The sequence below is a fragment of the Prunus avium genome, chromosome 1, assembly GCF_965620075.1.
Source record: "Prunus avium chromosome 1, drPruAviu1.hap1.1, whole genome shotgun sequence".
Taxonomy (NCBI): Eukaryota; Viridiplantae; Streptophyta; class Magnoliopsida; order Rosales; family Rosaceae; genus Prunus; species Prunus avium.
In genome coordinates this window covers 42,172,443-42,186,289 of record NC_142284.1, presented here as the reverse complement: position 1 = coordinate 42,186,289, position 13,847 = coordinate 42,172,443, and the positions used below count along the sequence as shown (strand labels likewise).

The following is a 13,847-nucleotide window of genomic DNA, read 5'->3' as shown; positions in this document are numbered from 1 at the left end:
TAGCAGCAGTGGGTCTTCTTCTCAAGGCAGTCTCCAACAAGAACAACGCTTGTTATCCATTTTACTGCAGCAGTGGGCCTTAGAAGATGTCTTTCAGCTGCTTCCGCTGATCGGAGCCGAGCGCGGCCATCATTCTGGTAATGGGCAAAGAAGAAGAAAGGGATCAATAAGATCCCAATTGTGTTCTGGGCATTTTGGTGTTTTTTAATTTTAATTTTGTGGTGTGGTAATTGGTTTGTGAAAAGTTGTGGTGTGGGGCTAATTGGGTTTATTCTGTTTTTCTCTTTGGAAATTTGGAAAGAAAGACAGAGCGAGAGAGAGAGGAAGGCAGAGATGGGAAAGAAAGGCAGAGCGAGAGAGAGAGAGAGAGAGAGAGAGAGAGAGAGGAAGGAAGAGGAAAGAAGAGAGAATGGGGTTTTTTTTTTCTTTTGTAATTTTTTTTTAATTTAATAATTTATATAATTTTTTTTTTACACATCAGCCCCAATTAAATATCCCTAATTAAATATAAATATTTTTCAAGTCAAAATCCCCAATTAAATTTAAATATTACAAGAATTATTTTTTAGTCCGACACAACACCAAACATAGGTCTTCACTATTTTTACAATCCAGCTTCTTAGTCCGACAAAATACCAAACGTAGGTCAATACTTAATCCAACTTAGGCCAATCCGAACTAATCCAAGACAGTCCCAGGACTTAGTCCAGTCCATAACAGTGCGCCGTACCAAACGACCCTTAAAAGACAATTTAGGGATAAAGTCTAGTGAGTTTAAGCAAAATGTAGTAACTTACAGGATTTTATTTATGGATTTTTATAAATAAATTTTTTTTAATTATAAATTTTAAAAAATCATATCATAGAATTTATAAGATTTGAATGGACCAAATGAATTTTTTCATATAAACAAGAGGACCAAATGAATTTTCCACATTTTCCCTATTTAGCTTTCATTATTTTGCAGGATATATAGGGTCTGATTGCAACCTTCAATATGTAGCTTCTCTCCATTCAAACAAGATACCATAGTACTTCTCTCTGTGATAGGATTTGGTATTTATACTTCCCACTAAATATTTTTTTATACAATTTCGCATTTAAAAAAGTCCTTTGAAATTAGCAAAATTTTAAATACTATAAGACTTTTTATTACTCGTTTAAAATCTTGATTGAATACCACTAGATTTGGTCACTCTCTTTTAAAAATTCTAATAATTTTAATAGAATACCACAATTTAAAAATGTTAATTGAATACCAAAAGACATATTTATCCAAAACAATGTTTTAAAATCCCAATGAATACCCGCTCTCTCATATATACGCAGAGAGGCCCAACTGAAAATCGAAAAGAAGCAGAAGGAACAAGAAGGAAGAGGGAGAGGGGTGAATCTAAAATCTGAAATTGCAGAGGTTTTAGAATGGCGCAGCAAGCAGTGCAGAAGAACACGCTGTATGTAGGAGGGTTGGCGGAGGAGGTGAACGAGTCGATTCTGCACGCGGCGTTCATACCCTTTGGGGACATCAAGGACGTGAAGACGCCGCTGGACCAAGCCACACAGAAGCACCGGTCTTTTGGCTTCGTCACATTCTTGGAGAGAGAGGATGCATCCTCCGCCATGGACAATATGGACGGCGCCGAGCTCTACGGCCGCGTCCTCACCGTCAATTATGCCCTCCCTGAGAAAATCAAGGGTGGTGAACAGGGTTGGGCCGCTCAGCCCAGTACGTCCGTTTTCCTTTTACTCCTCCTCCTCTCTTTACATTATTATTGTTATTATAAAAAAATTTCTTATTTATTTTGTGTATGTGTTTGTAGATTTGATTGTTGCTTGATTTGTTTAGATGGGTTTGGTTGATTGATTAATTGGGGTGTTTGATTTCTTAGTCTTGGTGTGAATTTTGGTTAGGGTTTGTGATTGATGCTCTGTTGGGTTTGGTTGTTCTTGTTATTAAGTGGGTATGGGTTTGCTTGTTCTTGTTTACTACTTTTGGGGTTCAGGGTTTTAGGATTCAATTTGGGTATGATGCAGTCAAATAGGCTTAGGTGTTTCTTCTTATAGTCGTTGATAAGCTCTGGGAGTTTCCTACTATTAAGTAAAGGAAATTTGTACGTTAATGTGCTATAAGTAACTTTGGTTGAGGTTATGAAAATTAGGCAACAACAGAAGAATGCATCTCTTAAGTGTATATAGTTGAGGTTGATAGAAAAAGATAGATAAGATTGAATTAGAAACAGTTGAATAACATCTTTGAGCAAAAGTTCACTTGATCTTGCACTGAACTAGAATTACGTAAAATCCTTCATTCTTTGAAGGTAAGCTGCATTTGCAATCAAGCTTGAAATTTAATGATGGATGCTTATTAACTTCTGTTCTTGTTCTATTACAGTCTGGGCAGATGCAGACACATGGTTTGAGAGGCAGCAACAGGAAGAGGAAATGCAGCGTATGCAGGCCGAGAACCGGGCTGCCATGCAGGCTGCGGAAGATTTACACAGGAAAAAGAAGACAGAGGAGCGAGAGGGGGAAAAAGAAGAGGAAATCGAGATGAAGGATGACCCCATGGCAAGGGCTGAAGCAGAGGTTTTGAAACAGAATGACTAGTTCCACTGCTCCCAAGTGAAAATTAGGAGAGAAAAATGTGTTTGTTTCCATTAAATCCTTGTAATTTGTCAAGCTCTCTTGTAAAACTTTGCTAATGAAACAAATACCAGATCCTTAATTTCTTATAGATGATGATGGATTGTCCTTTTTTTGGTAAAACCGTTGAAAGGTTTTTTGTTTGTGTGAGGTGTTTGTTTTTCATGGTTTCCTTGTGTTTATTATGTGCGTTAGTAGAAGAGGATTTAAGTTAAATACAGTTCCTTAAATCAACTGCGATCCAACGTTAAACAGATATTCAGACATGGAAGCAATAGGTCAAGTTAGAGAACAAAATGGTCCAAAGATGCCTAAAGCATAATTATTAGGAACGATACGGCGCCGTTTGGCGTTCTTACCTGCATGCCTTACGCACGTGCAAAGTTCTCATCCTATTACCTATTTCCTCTCCCGCTAAGCTCTTTGGACTTGTTTACTGACAGTGAAGACACTTCCAAGTTGCAACCCTTCAAACCCACACACTTATCACTTCTCTCATGGCTTAATACTAGCAACACCCAATAGTTGGAATTACTTGGGCAACGAAGAAGTTGAGCTCTTGGTAGCTCTGTCGATGGCGTCTCTTTCTTTCACTCACTTTCTCCTCTTACCCAGGTTCTCTTTCTCTCTCTCTCTCTCTCTCTCTCTCTCTCTCTCTCTGTGTTGAAAATCCAGTCTTTTCATTTAAAACCATGTGGTTCCTTTGCTCCTTAATTCAAATGGATATCCCAACTGAGCAGAAATGAAAAAATGAGAAACCTTTTCTGGGTTTGGATAATTGTAGAGTTTTCTTGATGGATTTTAAGATAAAAGCCATGAAAAAACTAGAATTTTCTTAAACCTCTAAAACCCTACAATTATTAATTGCACTTCATAGTCTTCATCAAAGAATTTTTTTTGCTTACACTTCCTTCAGCTCAATTACCAAATGAAGGGTAATGGTTGTGATAGTCCACTTGTTTATTAAAATTTGCAGGTGCCATTTGGATTGGCCCAATAGCCCGTCACTGAACTTTGTGCAGCTTCAGGGTCTTAGATTACATAGTAAAAAGCGGGGCCTTGCTGCTGTCCCTAAAAAGATTAACTCAGAGAACTCAGCTGTAGAGGCATCCAATGAAGATGAGGTTGTTGTGAAGAAAAAGACATCTAGGACTCCCAAACGAACTCGAAAGAAAACAATAGCCGAAACAGATGCTTCAAGTGAGGAAAGCATCATTTCTGCATCTAGTGAAGATACCAAGAAACCGCGTGGAAGAACTCGTAGGAAAGGTAGTCCTCCTTATTGCTCTTTTAAGTCTTGTTACTTAAAAATCTATATTGTATGTGCTAAACCTGCAATTTAATTTATCTAGCTGCTTCTGCGTCTACAAGCACGGAGGAAGAACAGACTGAGAAGAAGGTACGGAGGAGAAAAACTAAGAAGAAAGATGATGTTGAGGAGCAGGTTAGTGAAGCTGAACTTAGTGAGCCTGAGGAGTTTACATTCATCGTGGATATGAAGGATGAGAATACGGAAGACATAGAATTGGAAATAGATGAGGGAGAGGATATTAGCTATACTTATGATTGGCCTCCTCTTGTTTGTTGCTTTGGGGCTGCACAACATGCATTTGTGCCCTCAGGAAGGCCAGCCAACAGACTTATAGATTATGAAATACATGAAAGAAAGAAAGATGCATTATGGGCTCCTGAAAAATTTATTAGGTCTCCTGGGGGATCTGCAGGCAGTGTTTCAATTGCTCTTGCAAGCTTGGGTGGCAAAGTTGCTTTCATGGGAAAACTTGGGGATGATGAATATGGTCAGGCCATGCTATATTATATGAATGTCAACAATGTTCAAACTCGTTCTGTTCGCGTTGATAGTAAAAGGGCAACTGCAGTATCACAGATGAAGATTGGGAAAAGGGCTCACTTGAGATTGACTTGTGTCAAACCCTGTGCTGAGGATTCTTTATCAAAGTCAGAGATCAACATTGATGTGCTGAAGGAGGTAAAAGCTTTCAGTCCCATTTAATCAGTTTGTTTTGATTTAATCAGCATTGAATTTAAAACAAAACCCATTAGACATTATCTAAATTTATTTCACTGAGTGTGTGAACATTAGATTCACTAGTTGCTTCTATGATTAGAGAAGTCATGGATAGCTTTTAACAACCTATGGTGCAGGCAAAGATGTTTTACTTCAGCACGCATTCTATGCTTGATCAAAATATGAGATCAACTACACTGCAAGCAATCAAGATTTCGAAGAAATTAGGAGGAGTTATTTTCTATGATGTAAACCTTCCATTACCGCTATGGCATTCTTGTGAAGAAACAAAGTTGTTCATACAGCAAGTATGGAACCTTGCTGATATTATTGAGGTTACCAAGCAAGAGCTTGAGTTTATTTGTGGGATCCAGCCCTCAGAGGAATTTGACACCAAAAATAATGACAGATCAAAATTTGTCCATCATACACCAGAAGTGGTTGCACCGCTTTGGCATGAAAATCTTAAGGTTTTGTTTGTGACAAATGGGACTTCTAAGATTCACTACTACACAAAGGAGCACCATGGTGCTATTAATGGGATGGAGGATCCCCCTATTACTCCTTTCACTTCTGATATGTCAGCATCTGGAGATGGCATTGTGGCAGGTACACTTTTGTGATCTGCATATCTATTGATTTTTTATTTTTTCTAATGTTCAAGCATATATCTACTAGTGCTTTCACCATGAGAGTAGGGCCTGCTTGGCCCTGCATTTGGGTGACAACTGCCAGAACTCCTAAAGAAGAACCATTTATTGTGCCTCTAGTGCTACCTTCAGGAGAAGCCTGTAGTGGTCCATTATAGTTATTCTCTTTCTGGGGATAGTGGTGGTTCAGTCAAGAAATGTAGATACAAGCCTCTAGTCCCTGGCAGGCTTATTCTTTAAATAAGTGCTGTTTTGTAAGATTTAGATTCCAGCTATTGGTTTAGTGCAAGTCCTGTCAAGTTTCCGTTGCACACAGTATTTGAACTAAGGAACCTGTCTTTTTCTCTTCTTAGTGGATAGCATTATGCAGAAATTCATTGATGCATATAATCATATTCTTGTCATTAAGATATAGCATCACTTCTATAATCATAAATGCATATTTCCCAATATTATGAGTTCCTAGTGTTTAAAGAAGGCACTAATTATATCATTTTAGACAAATTTCCAGTTTTCCTAAGTTTTTTTTTCCATGACTTCCTTTCAGCTCTCATGAGAATGTTGACTGTTCAACCACATCTTATTACTGATAAAGAATATTTGGAGCACACAATCAAGTATGCAATTGATTGTGGGGTCATAGATCAATGGTTGCTCGGGCGAGAACGCGGCTTCCCTCCTAAAGAGGATACGGAAGAAGTGGTTCCTGATCCAGATGGTATAAGGTCTCTAACAGAAATGGAATATCGCACACTAGAGAGTGTAAGTTAAAATCCATTGATAGATAGAATTTTGTTGTGTTGTTTGTAGACCTCAAAGATTACACAGGGCCAGAAGGTTTAGTTTTCTTCTAGGGTGAACTAATGTAGTCATGTAGCATTTATAATCAAAACTGTCCAGGCCCCTTGTTATGTTCAATGTCTTTATTTTTTTGTCACAGAAGTGAAATATTTTATGGAGACTGGGAACACTTTATATCATCCTAATCTTATCCAAGTAGAGTATGCATTCCACACGCTTCCCTATGTCACTTTATTCAGAAAAAGATTGGAGATGTTGAGTTGTTTTCATTAATTAATTATGCGTAGTTGAGGGGTAGGTGGAGAAGAGTAGGGTTAAGCAGCTTTGTATTATCCAAAAACAAATAAAAATAAAAGAATTAAGCAGGATTCTTTAAAATGCGTGGTCCAAATTGTTGAGATATGCAGCTCCAGTCACGCTAAAAACTGCACCAACAGTGTGAGGGATTTTATACAAACCAGATTGGTTTTTGATGAGAGGGACAGATCAATATTCCATCCAGAGATTATCATTTCGTAAGACAAACAATTAGCACAAACTCGGAAGTTGTGGTAACCCACACGTATACCCAATTTTGCTAGACTCACCCAACAGTCCTCAAGAAAAAAGAATGCAAATTATGACAACTTTCAAGTTTTTTTTTTTAATAAACAAAATAGAATATAATATTAGAAAAACCTTTGATCTTGTCTAGTTCCTCTCTGAGAAGTTCAAGATCTTATGTTTAAGAGCTCAAGAGCAAATAAGAACAATATAATCATCATTTGGGTGGGGCCTTCGCTATTTAATTAATATAAATAATGTCCTCTATGGTCCATTTGTATGGAGATATTGACCAAAAATTGAGAACCGAAAGAAGAGAAAATTACAGAGCACCAGGGGGCCAAAAAACAAGACCTTTGCTGAATATCAATAGGCTACTCTTTAAAATGTCCATGGGTTGGTTTACCAATGAGAACATCATCCATCGACCTTGAGCCATTCCTATAAGCAAATAGAACCAGAAATGGCTTTTGCATTAAGACCCCAACTTTATTGACCTCTTCTTACAAAAGGATAGTAATCACACTTCTCCAAACCCCACTAAACTAGAGAGGAAGGCAAGGCAAAATGGGGAGATTAGCCCAAAAGCTTGAACAAAAGGTGGCTAAAGAAAACGAAATAGAATCACAGGTGTTGAATCCCTCCACTACATACAAACATACACTTGGACATGATGAGATTTCGACCCTATGCAGAAAATTGGGAACCCTCAAGTTTTGAGGCAGATGCCTTATCCAAAAACCACACCAACTTCCCTTTCAGTGGCTGGGCAACCCCTGCTGGCACTGATGGGGAGTCGGATCCCACGTCATCGACTGCCAGGTGCACAGCCTCTGCTTTGCTGTCACCGGTCGCAACTATAGCTACATTGGATGCCGAGTTGATGACGGGCAGAGTGAATGTGATTCGCTCAGGTGGAGGCTTGGGGGAATCAGTAATAAAAGTTACCCATTCATCTTTCTCCTCGAGTGCCGAGTGGTTAGGGAATAGCGAGGCAACATGGCCATCAGGCCCCATTCCCAGGAGGATGAGATCAAATTTGGGGCAGTCACTTATATCAGACACACTGATCACACGAGATTTAACCAACTGACGAATGACAAACTCATAATCATCAGCAGCCTCCTCTGCTGACACTGTGTCATTAATAGAATGCACATGACTGGGAATTATAGGTACCTGCAAACATGATATGAAAATGAGCATGAGCATAAAGATGGACGACCACAATGTACCAAAATCAAAATAAACACTGCAATGATCTAGCCACCATTCACAACTAAAAGCTTTTCAATGAAAGAAAAAGGCAAACTTCATAACTTTTCAGTTCCAATATACTAACACACGATCCACAGAAGATTGTAATAAGTTTGAGTCCATCTGTTCTCTAATAATAAAGGATATTATGTGCACAAAACTAGCAATATAGTCCCGATGGCTCTCAGCAAGCAGCTAAAATGCACGTCAGTATGCAGATGATGGCCACAGAATAATAAAAAGGGGTGCAACTTATATAGCTTGATTAACTATAACATGATGCTAGATTAACTGCTTACTGTATGTAATATATTCCATATTAGAAAATGCAAGCCAACAAACTGCCTAGTGAAATTCAACTAGAGAAGTTTGTATTAAAAATATAGAGGTGATTCCTCTTCCCTACCTTAAGTGAGAGATAAAATGTGTAATCCCATTTAAAACAGCAAGATTCATTAATGACAATGGTAGAACGCATCACATCATGACTAAAGTAAGGCAAAATGAAATAAATTGTCATACGGTTCAGAAGTTGCACTCTATCAACAGTAGTGCCTCTGCTGCATCATCAAAACTCTTTGCAAAAGGCTTTCCTTTTACAATCTTTCAAGCTTCTCTACTAATTCAGCCTAGATACTGAACAAATAATCCTATTTTTCATCATATATCATTTCCTTAGATTGGGATCAATAAACGGTAGCGATCCAGTACAAGGTGAGGAAAAGTCACCCAAGATGGCTTTGTCTTGGGCAACAAAGACTAATGCAGTGGTAACAAGCTTCAAGCTGGAAATGTCAAGAGCATGAGAAGAAAGGTGAAAGATCTATCACGATATGTCCTAGATGGGCAGAAGGGCGAAAAAGAAATCTGCATTCAACCCCAAGTAAAGCACAGTTAAAGCTATTTAGGATCAGTTAAATACATATGTTTCAAGCCTTTAAAAACAGATAAACATCCATCTTACCAAACAGTTCCATTAAAAGGAAGGTTTACTGTAGTAGCTATGAAATAGATTGGTGTTTAGGATGCAATAAATGACCAGACAAACTTGAATAGCTGCACCAGAAGACGGCTGCAATACATGGTGTAGTTCCAATAGTGATATGGAGATTTAGTGAAACTACAGAAATCAGCAACAGATAGAGAGTCTCGCTATACAAGAAACTTGACTAGATAAGTTTGATAAGCAGTTTAGATACAGTTCACAATTGTTGGGTACTACATCACAGCGCAGCTCATCAGTGTGTAAGGAGTTACACACATAAAGTAGCATAATTGAGCAAACAGAACGGACCAAAATAAGGATGGAATGTGAACAGGGTTAGAGAGTAAAGTAGGAAGAACTGCTTCAAGGTTCATCCCAACATTTGGTTTTTTGAAGGAGAGAAAGATTGGAAATAAGAAAGCATCAAGTTGAAAGCAAGGTTCTTTCCTTCGACTCAGTTACTTCAAGAACAAAATACAGCCTACAATAGGCTGGGAAAGTAAAAAAGACAGAAGAATAGCCATACAAACCTTGGACAAAAGGCGATCCTTTGCAAGTTTGTAATTGCTATCAGCATGGTTTTTTGCCACAACGCGCTCGTCAGCCCAAAATATATACCATTTGGCCCAGTCTACAGTCTTGTTATAAGGAGCTTCGCAGAGTTTCCTGTTTTTCCACCAAAAATTACACATTAACACAAAAAACATAAAACAGAGAAACCAGATGAGGAAAGGAAAGCATGGATACCCCATTAAGCCAATGAGAGAACCACCAGATAAAGCAATTGTAAAGACACCCCGCTCCTTCACTGATGCCTCTGATAGTTCAGCAATGTAGTCTGCCAAATCAGTGCTAAGCTCATCCAAACTTTCATGAACTCTCAACTCTCTATCTTTGTGACCTCCGGAAAGAGCCATGCTTCCAACAAGTTTAACAGCACTATTGCGACAAGAAAAGGACCAAAATTTAGACAGAATAAAAAGAATAAACGCAATGTTACCTTTAAATTTTTAGTCAAAAAGGAAGATCAGGCAAAACTATATAACAACCATCTGGGCAACAGAAAGTTTTCAATTATTGGTCAGAAGAGTAAACATGATATAGCCGTCCACTTGCAGCTCATGGGCATTGAATTACCTCAGGGGATTAAAAATCTTTACCATCTACAGTCCACAAAATTCATAATTCGGATGAATTTCATATAACATCAGGGCTCATCAAACATAATTACTAAAAAACAATCACTTTGCGCTTGGAGTCTTAATTGAGCTCAACACTGCGATAAAACCAAAGTGTATGATGATCGTAATCTGAAGATCAAAGGGAACAAACCCATAAAGCTACTAAATTTATGAATTTCATAGCAAAAGCAGGCATACCCAGATCACACCAAAAAAAAAAAAAAAAAACTCACATCCCATTAAAGCAAGCAACTTAGAAAACACAAAGATTATTAACACAAAAGAAATACATAATGCCATGCAATCTAAGATTACTGAAACTACAACAAACAGCAGTGCAAGGCATAGTAAGAACAAGGAAAGAAGAAACAGATGCTTACAGAGAAGAAAAAGAAGAAGAAGGAGGAGGAGGAAGAAAGAGAGAGGTGGTGGCAGAGAAGTAAGAAACTGACGAAGGTGGAAGATGGGTATCAACACGAAATTATAATATAATATATTTATAGTATCATCACATTACAACTCTAAAATCCATTTACTGATTATAATAAAAACTTCACTAGAAGTTGAAAAGGAATTTACCTTCTGGGCTTCCACGTGCATCCAATGATCGTGACAAAACACACATACAAATACAACTCTCTCTTCAAAGTAAACGGATAAAATCCGATAGAAAGAAGATGAAAATCAAAAAAGTAAAAAACACGCGATTCTCTCTCTCGCTTTCTATTCTTTTACAGAGGAACAGAAAATCCATGTATCCTAGATTCTCTGCTTAATGAAGGGAAGAGACACAAACAAAAACAAAAGTGAATAATAAATAGATAAAAGTTTTTTTTTTTTATATTTATGTATAGTCAATTTGAGTTGATATTCCAAAAAATATTAATAATAGTAAAATAAATGTACCTCTAGTAATTTTGTCTTTTAAGGCTAAAAGCCAAAACAGAACATTTTCCAAGATATCCATTTATGGTTATGGGATTTAATTTCTCTCTATGGTAATGGCTAATGGTAGTGTATTCTTTTCCTTAATGTGTAAATACCAAACTATCTTTAGCTTTTAAATGTATTGCTAAAATTAGTTCCCATAAATATTGAATTTTCCTATCACATGGATTTAAGAAAAACACAAGTGATTGTACTTTCATTATTTCACACGGTCGGTGTAAATGTTTTTCTTTTTCTTGTGTTACATACATCTTTGTTATCTACCAACTAAGTATTGACTTGGTGGTATTTCTCTTCTTAGAATTGAAAGAAGGTCAAATCTCCTACAAGCCAATAATAAAACAAACCAAAAATTATTTCCTTCCTGATTTATTTTTGTTTGCTTTGCACATGCTTTTTAAATTTCTTTTTCTTTGTCTCTTCAAAAGCAGCTATTTGTTCACTTTTATATGTTTGTGCATTATTATGTGTCTTACCCTCTACCCATCACCTCCTTGATCCCACATATTGATCATCCACCTCCAGGGGGTGGTTTGTACTTGAGAATACAAGTGAGCAATTTTCTTTGGGTGGGCTTTAACAAGTGCAATGAACTTTTTCTTTATCTCACTCCTCATTTCCTTGATTTGCTGCAATTCAAGCACATCAATCACACCAACTGATCAACTAATTGAAAGAACCAATCTAAGATCACTGGAATTCAAGCACTTTAATTTGTTACTCCATCTTTTACTTGAAAGTGGTCATGGCATCACACAATGACATGTGAAAAAATTATCCATATATTTTTGTGTTATTAGCCGGAGATAGCAAAAAGTGGTATCCCCGTTGCATGACAGTTTCTTTCCTGGGGGCTTTCCTTAATCATATAAACCAGCTTTATGTCATCTTTCATGGTGTTTATACTGAAAATATTATGTCAGCCATCATTTTCTCCAACCTCCACCACCGCAATTTTCACAAGTAAGTAAATACACCATATAAATAAATAAAATGATGATGAAACACATCAAGAGTAGTTTGGAATCTCATGCTATCAAAATCAGAAAAAGTGGCAGAAGAAGTTGTTCAAGTAAAAAGTATAAAAGCCTCTAACAACAAATCAAAGCCCCCACCATCATGACGAATCAAGACTTCCTTCCTCCCTCCTACCCCAGTTTCAAGAATCTTTAGCATTACAAAAGCCTGACACACACTGATGGGGTCTTCTTACATTTGTTTACTCCTTTTGGGGAGAAGCAAGCGCCATGAACCATGGCTTGGCTGACATCTTCACTTCACTATGTTGCTTATAACTTTGACTGTTTGACAAAGAAACGAACACCTCTCATAATGCTGCTCCCAAATGCCACTTAGTTTCTTCTGAGAGCAACTCCGCAACTTTACCACTTTTATTATAAAATGAAGGCATAATTTTTTTTCCTTTCTGTAATGACACTGCAATTTACTGTTTCTCCAAGTTGATCTAGTCTTTTTTTAATGGTCTTATGTATGTGCTCTTTAGCTTCATTCTTTAATGGAAATTTCGTCATCCTTAATGAGAGCTCATTAGACTTCCTTCATTTTGTACCTCTCGTTAACAATTATTGAACCATTGAAAAGGATGGACGATGAAATTGACCATACAACCATTATTTCTTTTCTTTTCTTTTTCTTTTACCACTTGTATTAGTTTTCTACAAGTCATATCTTCTCTGCAATAACATTGCATGTAATCAGTTATTACAAATCATCTATGTGTTCAATGGATTGGTGGTCCTAACTAATGCTCTATATTGAGGGCAATTAGCTTTTCTAGACCATTGTTTTTGCCTAAACATAGTTTCACAAAAGCTCAAAGTTTCAGGACATTGGTGGTCCTAATCGATCCCATCAGATTTTCAACTGGAAAGCATAGCATGCAAATCTAGCAACCCTACCCCAACAAAACTTGGAGTACAAAATGAAGTACTTTTCTTTTTTATGCGGATGCATTATTGAATGACAATCTGAGGCTTCCCTTTCAAAATCATCTCCTAATTGTTTCTTCTCATGCTATACTTTTCCATCAACATTTCAGCCTACGGTTTTCCATTTTGTCAAAAAGCCAACAAAGTAGTAGTCAATGTGGTTATGGCTGAAAGCAACAACATTAACACAAACTCACTTGAAATTGGGCGTTGAAATGATTGATGAGATGCCTTATGTGGGGAAAATTAAGATAAACGAGTAACGTGTGGGGGATGTAACTTCACCAACTTTTGCTCTTCCCAATTTTCAAAGTAACAAACTTTTATATAGCAAATTGGTATCTTTGATTATTTTACACCAATAGTAATATAAGTCATTGAATTTGAACAAAGTCTAGAAACTTGTGAATCAAGTGGTGTATAACAATTGCGTACTAAAATGATTCTAACTTGGATTTGCTCCAATTCAAATGCATTCTAAATTCATTGTCGTTGCCTCCACCATGCATGTCCTAGTTTCTTCTAGGCTGTAGGATACTGAAAAATAAGGTAAAGTTTAGCTGGATATCCAATCAATGTCAATTTAGACCCTTTCTCAATTGGCTGGTCATACAATCAACCAACATCTATGACATTAATTGTTTGATGATGTTTGTTTGTTTGGTCTTAGAACCCATCAACCTGAAAATAGGTAGATTGAAAATCTCAGTGTTGAGCTGAAAAGGCATTTGGTGTATTGTTAAATTTAGACAGACTTTTAGTTTAAGGATTCTTCTTCCATTTGGTTCATTTGTTTCAGTCTTGAGGCCTACCAAATACTAATTTAAAAGTGGGACAATGAAACAATAATGTTATCTACTT

At 37.1% G+C, this 13,847-nt stretch overlaps 3 protein-coding genes across 4 annotated transcripts; 2 read left to right on the top strand and 1 right to left on the bottom strand.

Annotated features, from left to right (window-relative positions):
- The first annotated feature begins 1,333 nt into the window (after positions 1-1,333).
- On the top strand, positions 1,334-2,734 carry LOC110750388 (ATPase E1). Its single transcript, XM_021950709.2, has 2 exons — positions 1,334-1,726; positions 2,393-2,734. The coding sequence occupies exons 1-2, from the start codon at positions 1,423-1,425 to the stop codon at positions 2,605-2,607; spliced, it is 519 nt and encodes a 172-aa protein (XP_021806401.1). The 5' UTR covers positions 1,334-1,422; the 3' UTR covers positions 2,608-2,734.
- A 333-nt stretch (positions 2,735-3,067) lies between these two features.
- FLN2 (fructokinase-like protein) lies at positions 3,068-6,337 on the top strand. The gene is made up of 5 exons (XM_021950706.2): positions 3,068-3,258; positions 3,620-3,912; positions 3,996-4,633; positions 4,810-5,281; positions 5,870-6,337. The coding sequence occupies exons 1-5, from the start codon at positions 3,218-3,220 to the stop codon at positions 6,091-6,093; spliced, it is 1,668 nt and encodes a 555-aa protein (XP_021806398.1). The 5' UTR covers positions 3,068-3,217; the 3' UTR covers positions 6,094-6,337.
- A 666-nt stretch (positions 6,338-7,003) lies between these two features.
- On the bottom strand, positions 7,004-10,789 carry PGL1 (6-phosphogluconolactonase 1). Of its 2 annotated transcripts, none has more exons than XM_021950699.2 (4): positions 10,669-10,789; positions 9,656-9,847; positions 9,439-9,574; positions 7,004-7,845 (listed from the first exon to the last, which is right to left on the bottom strand). In XM_021950699.2, the coding sequence occupies exons 2-4, from the start codon at positions 9,823-9,825 to the stop codon at positions 7,354-7,356; spliced, it is 798 nt and encodes a 265-aa protein (XP_021806391.1). In that variant the 5' UTR covers positions 9,826-9,847; positions 10,669-10,789; the 3' UTR covers positions 7,004-7,353. The 2 variants fall into 2 exon arrangements, with proteins under 2 accessions (XP_021806391.1, XP_021806390.1); XM_021950698.2 differs by lacking the exon at positions 10,669-10,789 and adding an exon at positions 10,470-10,609.
- Between the last annotated feature and the right edge of the window lie 3,058 nt (positions 10,790-13,847).